We start from the raw sequence: 6,848 nt of genomic DNA on the forward strand, positions 1-6,848 counted from the left end.
ACTTACGCGGGGCCCCCCAACCCAGCCTCAGAGCGACGCGTTAAAAAAAAAAAAAAAAAAAAAAAAGGAAAAAAAAAAAAGCAGCCCTTAGCCCCCTCCTCCCCTTTCCTGCTTCTGCGAGAACATCCCCCCTCCCTACAGCTCCGCCAGCCCAGGCGCCCCTTCCTTGGAAGCCGAGCGGCTTCGCTCGCTTTTCGCCGCCGCCGCCTCTCGCAGTATTGCAATATAGGGGAAAAGCAGGTAAGGGGACGGCTGGGGAGCCGCGGGCAAGGAGGGGGGGGAGGGAGGAGGGGGCCGATTTGGGCCAGGGCTGTTTTCTTTGGCTTCCTTCCCTTGACCGTCCCAAATTGCAAGTAAACAATACGTCGGCTTAGATAATGCGCGAGTCTGAAACTACCGAGGCCGGCCTGCGAGCTTGCACGGAGGGCAGCCAGCTTTGTAGCGGTTCCTGCTTACAAAAGGGTTCTTCTTGGAGACCGGGCTGGTGGGGACCTTGGAGGGGGGTGGGGATATTTTCAGTTCCTAAGGGAAAGGCAGGAGGTGCTTAAATGAGGGTTTAAGTATGAGAAGTAGTGTGGGGGAAATAGTCACGGTCCCCCCCCACCCCCCCAGTAAACACTATTTTTGAAACAGTGGCAGAAAGGGTCTAAGTGAGCAGGATTCAGTATTGCTGGTTCTTTTCAAAAATTCCTCTTGGCTTATAAGTCTTTTGTTCCAATCCAGGAGAAATCCGGTGAATCACCTAATTAAAATCAAGACATGAATTAAGCATCCATTTTTGTACTACAAATTGCCAGCGCTACGTTTGTCCCTCCCCTGGTCTCCATTAAAAAACACCAGAGACGTTGTTAAAGGGGGGCAGATTTTGCCTCTAGCTGCCAGTTCTGCTTTCTATTTCACTGACTATCCCAGGACCTAAATTGCTTGGCTATGTAATTACTAGAGTATAAGCCTATTTAACTTAAAAGCTTTCTTTTTTTTCCAACTCTAAATGAAACTTGATGAGGGCCCGTCCTTAGTTATCAGGGGAGTCAGTTTCTGGTCAGTCCTCTTGATTCATCTCTTTTAGATTTAATCAGCATTAAGGTATTGCTTGTCCTTAAGAGCTTTAGCTAATGGGGTTACTGGATGCTTTTCTCAGTGTAATGTTTCCTTTTCAAAAAAATATACATATATATTTACCTCTCACCAAAGATGGGGGCGGGGAAGAGCTTGGAATCTCCTCCCTCCCTCTCCCCTTTTAAAAAGGAATTCGGAGCGATTAAAACGTTGGGGGAAACAGTTTAAAGACCTCGGGCAGGAAATGCAGATTCATTTGGGTTAGGGCTGAAATTGTAACAAAAAGCAATTCCTCGAGTAAATGCATCAGATAAATCAATTTACATAAAGGTATGATGCATTCGGATAAATGCAATGCTAATGGGTTTTAGAGTGGTCCTGTTTCCAAAGTCTCAGGGTTTTGTTACAGCTTAATTGGTGCAGTTCTTATTCTGGTTTATTGTGCGGTCACTGGACACACGTTCCGGGACTCTTTCGGAGGAAATGTGTTTAAAATCGGCCTATTTAAGGAACCCGAGTCCTTGTTTCGTTCCCTTCCCCTGGTTTTTTTGCAGCAGCCAAGTTGGGCCGGGGACAGGCAAAGTTCGCCCTCTCCCTTCTGAGGTATCAGCTGAACGTCTTGAGCAGATAGCCGGGAGCCTCGGGGGGAGCCTACACTCTCGGCTTACAGAGGACAAAGACAAAACAGGCTGCTTAATTGGCAGTAAATAACTTGATCTTTTTATAGAATAAGTGACTGGAGGAACACTAGGACTTTATTGGACTCAGGATTGGAGGCAACAAATTAATCGGTTTAGGCTAAGCTTTATAAATTGATTCCTATATTATACCCCAGTTGCTTCTCGTGACATTCATTAGAAAGAGTAGGGAATTTTTAAAAGCAGTTTTTGGTGACAGCAGGACTGGCTCCTATATAACTTGTGCATCCTTTAATAGTGCCTTCCCGCATATTATCTGTAACGCCCCCCCTCCCCCCTTTGGAGGAACAAAGCTTTAGCATTTAAATTGCTGATCAAGGGCAGATTAGTGAGACCAAAGTGGAGAGTGTTTGTATAGGAAGTTAACAGGCATCCTAAAGTTCAATGATCTATTATTCTTGCCTGTGTCCTGAAAACCCAGAGAAAACACTCATTGATCTTCAAAATGAAATGAGATTTGGAACAATAATGGGAGATGGCGGTCACCACAATGGCATGTGAAAGGTGCTGTTTAAAATACGAAAAACCAGTTTCGCAACTTTACACACCGCACCCCCTCCCTCGCGTCCCCTCGCTCCCCTCCCACCATCACGCTCTCCCTCTCCCCTCTGCCGGTCCCTCCCTCCCTCCCTTTCAGAAAACCCAACTATTTCCAACTTGTGAACTGCAGCTGCACTTCCCAGGGCAGAGCTCGGGAGAGAACGTGGCTCCGGCGGGGGCCGCCTCCCCACTCCCCTCGGCTAGCTCTCCCGGCTCGGCTGGGGCCGGGGAGGGGCCGGGCGCGGCGGTGGGTGGGTTTGACCCTCATTTGCTGGAGGCGGGCGGCGAAGGAGGGAGGAGGGGGCAGTGGGCGGAGGCGGGGGCTGGGAGGAGGCGCCGCGAGGGGTGGAGCGCGCCTCCGAGCCTCGCTCTCCGAGTTTTGACAGTACCCAAGCTGAAATTGTCAGCGGCGGCGAGCGCTGGAAAGTTGAGAGGAGCTCGTGGCCCCAGAACAAAGCTTGAGAAAAGTAAACAGGCGGCTGCTGCCGGCGATCCTCCCTCCTTTCCTCTCCCCCTCACCCTCTTTCGCGCGGTTGCCCCGCTGCTTCCTTCCAACAGTTCGGGGAGTTGGGGGGGGGGTGGGGGGGGGACGTGTTCGGTCTCTCTCGCGCGCGGCGATTACTAACTTTTGCATTGCCCCTGTTTTGTCTTTCTCTCCCGGTCCCCTTCCCGCCCTCTGCAGACCATGGTGAATCCGGGCAGCAGCTCACAGCCGCCCCCGGTGACGGCCGGCTCCCTCTCCTGGAAGCGGTGCGCAGGCTGCGGGGGCAAGATTGCGGACCGCTTTCTGCTCTATGCCATGGACAGCTACTGGCACAGCCGGTGCCTCAAGTGCTCCTGCTGCCAGGCGCAGCTGGGCGACATCGGCACGTCCTGTTATACCAAGAGCGGCATGATCCTTTGCAGAAATGACTACATTAGGTAAGACTTGGCTGCCTTTCCTCTAGATGGGTGAGCAGAGCAATGGCAAGGCCAAAGGTTACCAAGGGTTTTAAGGAGAGGAACTGGACACCTATGAGAATATATTGTAGCCTCCACCACAAAAACCTTCTGATTGGCCGGATTTAAGGGTTTCAAGGCGAACGTGTTAATCTTCCATTTTTTTAATAGTAAATTAACGGCAAAAACTACACTAAGACTCTGTCCATCTGGTGGGACTGGGCCTTTAGGTGTGCAAAGGTTGGGTACTCTCCTGACCAAAATTTTAAGTCGTCTGCCCCAACTGGACCCTCAGTTGAAAAGTGGGAGGTAGGCTGCTACCTTAAAGCAAGGTAGGGACCTACATAGAAACTCAGAGACAAAAGATTGACTTACAAATAAGTGTAGTTAGCGAGAAATGATTTGCCTATGGTGATGGCTAATTATATTTACGTAAGCACTTTAAAACTTTTTTGAGTGGAAAACTGTGACTCATTCTTTGTGCTCCTTGTGAAAAATGCTGATTACCCATCAGTTTAAAGACTTGTAATTCTTCTTAGAGCAAACTCTACCTCTCCCCGCTCCCCCCCCCCAAAAAAAACCCCCCAAACCCTTAATGGTAGTGTTTCTCTTTGTGTACTATTACTTGAAGGCTTGTAGTGCTCAATGTTAGTGTGTGGTTTGCGATGTAGAATTTGCAGGTTTTTCAATTGAGGAATGTGCAGATTTGGGGTTTGTTGTTGTTGTCGTTTGTATCACTACCTTTGATCCCCAAAAGAGATTTAGGAAAAGAGGCTATAGAATTATACTAATCTTGCATTTTAAAGCAATGTATAGGAACATTCATATACCCATGTAAGCAGTCTTTTCCAACAAGTTTCAGTGCAATTAATGGAAAGAATTCAGGAGGTCAGGTGCCTATAGGATCTTTTCAGGTGAACTCAAGCTACTTAAACTCATTAATTTGAAAGGAGGCATTTGAAGGATTACACATTTAATTTGAGTAAATGGTTTGATAGACTGATGCACATGAATGCTTCTAGGAGGTGTTCTGTTTCAACATCCAGTAATTAAAAAAAAAAAAAAAAAACCCACACGCACACCGTTGATATTAGAGAACCGCTCACTTTTACGAAGAATTGCATTCTAGTTAAATTTCTGTCCTAAACCGTTTTCTTTATAGATATTAGTAGAAAATGTTGCTCTCTTCAATGCGGGTAAATCAGTGGGTGAGGTTTTTTTGTACAAAGTTTAGCTCCATTGTGATTCCCTCAACTCTGCATCTAAAAGTGCAAAAGATCCCAGTGCAGTTCAGAGCTGAGTGTGTGTATGTTTACCCCAGTGGTATCATTAATCTAAAATGATGGAGCAAAATGACATTTGGTTATTCCGATAATGCAACCTATGTCCACTCTGCTGGCATCCTCAATCAGCCAAGTAAAGGAAATATAGGAAGGGAGAGGGCTTTTATTTTTAAATTAAGATGGCAGCATTAATTTCACTAAGTGTTCTTTTAGAAGTAAATGTTGGAAAATCAACAGGAGCATGGGTGTAATGCTTTCTGGTCCTCCTTCCAAGCAATGCCATGAGCTTTGAGCTTTGACAGTATTGTAATTAAATAGAGAGCAAAACTGGTAAGACGGGAGGGTAACTTAAAGTGGAAAAATTGAGAGTGCTATTCAGATGCCGTGAATGGTACAGATTCACCTCCTGTCAAGTGCCTTCAAAAAACCTTCGCTTCTGATTACCACTAATTAAAAAGAAGATGGGTCCACTTGCATTCCCTCAGGACAAGTTTAGGCAAGTGGCTTTCTGGGAATTGCCTGCTTTCCCTATTCTTGGGACCAAATATAAATGCCCATTTGGTGTTTTCAACTGGCTTAATGGAGCAATGGAAGATGTGTACCCAGCACCATGCCTTAATTAACTGGGTCCATTTTCTCATTTTTTTTCCCCCTCTGATTTTGAAAACGGGAGCCAGGCTTGCTCTTGAACTACATGCTACCCTGAGAAGCTTAGACCTCTCCCGGGAGAGATGAGTTCTAGCTCAGTACCGAATTGATCATCGCCTCCCACTCCATTCAGAGCTCATCAACAGCTGAGCCTCCCCCACCCCCAGGTTGAGGAATCTCTGAAGTCTTCCTTCAGTGTTCCTCCCTGTGCCCATCAAGATGCCAGAAGGGTGGGAAGGTGAGGAGCTGGTGCGCGTCCTTTTCCTCTCAGCTACTCCCTCCCCAATCTCCTCCCCAGTCCACTTGTTGGAGGAGCTTTGAATTCTGCAAGGATGGCCACTGAAGAGCAGAGTAATCCGCTTGCCAGATGCCAGGTGAAGGGGGCCCTTCGGCTCCTCGGCCCCGACTGGGACCACAGAGCCATTTATTAAGGGGCTTTAAGCTGCCTGACTTGGAGGTGTGAGCTTTTGAAAACTACCAAGATATGGCTAAAAAGCTGAGGGGAAGCAGGGCTGGGATGTGTGGTGGTGGTGTTGGGGGGCGGGGGGAGAGGGCACTGCTTTTCCCTAGTCCCTTCCCTCTTCCTGACCAAGTGTCTATTGGGCAGAACTGGTCTTCTGCCTCCTCTCCCTCCAAGATTTCAGATAAAGCGGCTGCCTTGCTGCAGCGAATCCGCACAATTAAAAGCTTTAATTAGTGGCTCCTCCATTTTCTTAGTTCTGATGGGCTTTATCTAATGAGATCTGGTCTCTGGCTTAGATCTGCTCCGAATGACGTGTCCGCAATGAATGAGAGCTGCGTCGCAAACAAAACATTTAATTAACAAAATTGGCCTCTAAGAGAGGGAGGGAAAGACTGGGGTGGGGGGGGGGCTGTGGAGGGGAAGAGGGAGGGTGGATCTTAAAGGGGCCAACGCCTGCCCGCCCCCACTACAAAAGTCGGCGAACCTTGGAACTGTCCCCTCTTCTTCTCTCCACCCAGCTTCTGACCCCCCCAGCTCTATCCTAGCGCCACCAAGTAGCTTTCAAAACTCCGTTTCTCTTTTCCTCGAACCCTTCTTCCTCCACCCCCATCTCGGCCGAAGACTGGCTCGGAAAGTGCAGCGAGAGGAGGAAGTTCGGAGACCGACGGGTGGGGCCCTAGGTCCGGGGAGGGCGAGGAAACGCACCGGAAGCCCGGGTGGCGGTCCTCGGCGAGCCCTTTCTCGCTGGGGCCGGTCGGGCCGGGGCAGGGCTGGGCCGGCGCCGCCCGAGGCCGCGGTCGAGGCGCCCTGCCGGCCGGCGGCCTCGGGCCCGCGAGGGGGCGAGCGCAGGGCGGGAGCCGCGCGAACGGGTCGCTCTTTCTTTCCCCGGGCTCCGCTCGGGCGTTCACGTGGCGCCCGCAGCCGCAGTGAGCGCCGCGCGGGGTCCCGGGCGGGGGACTGGTGGTGGTGGTTGGTGGTGGAGGGTGTGTTTGGGGAGGGGGTAGCGTTCGGAACGGAGGCGCCGCCAGACAGCGAGTTCATTTCCCTGGTAATCAACAGCAAGCTGCTATATTCAGAGAATGCTGTCCCTTTAATTGAACAGGCTAGGTAATTAAATGGCACTTTTCCAATAGGACGTGCTAGGTAAATCTAATAGTTGGTTATTTAATATCACTTTGAAGTCTGCCCACTCAAGCACAATGACAGCACAGGAGCATG

General features: G+C 49.5%; 1 protein-coding gene across 5 annotated transcripts in view; it reads left to right on the forward strand.

The window, feature by feature from the left end:
* Positions 1–6,848, forward strand: part of LMO4 (LIM domain only 4) — a 52,206-nt gene continuing 45,358 nt past the window's right edge. The window contains exons 1-2 of one of the 5 annotated variants that reach the window (XM_019837383.3): positions 1–240; positions 2,980–3,218. In XM_019837383.3, coding sequence (XP_019692942.1) covers positions 2,983–3,218 — 236 coding nt within the window. In that variant the 5' untranslated portion in view covers positions 1–240; positions 2,980–2,982. Of the gene's footprint in view, positions 241–2,521; positions 2,549–2,609; positions 2,765–2,979; positions 3,219–6,848 lie in introns of those variants that run through there. The other 4 variants (XM_045036140.1, XM_019837385.3, XM_019837384.3 and 1 more) reach the window with 4 other exon arrangements.

Source organism: Felis catus, chromosome C1, assembly GCF_018350175.1.
Source record: "Felis catus isolate Fca126 chromosome C1, F.catus_Fca126_mat1.0, whole genome shotgun sequence".
NCBI classification, from domain to species: domain Eukaryota; kingdom Metazoa; phylum Chordata; class Mammalia; order Carnivora; family Felidae; genus Felis; species Felis catus.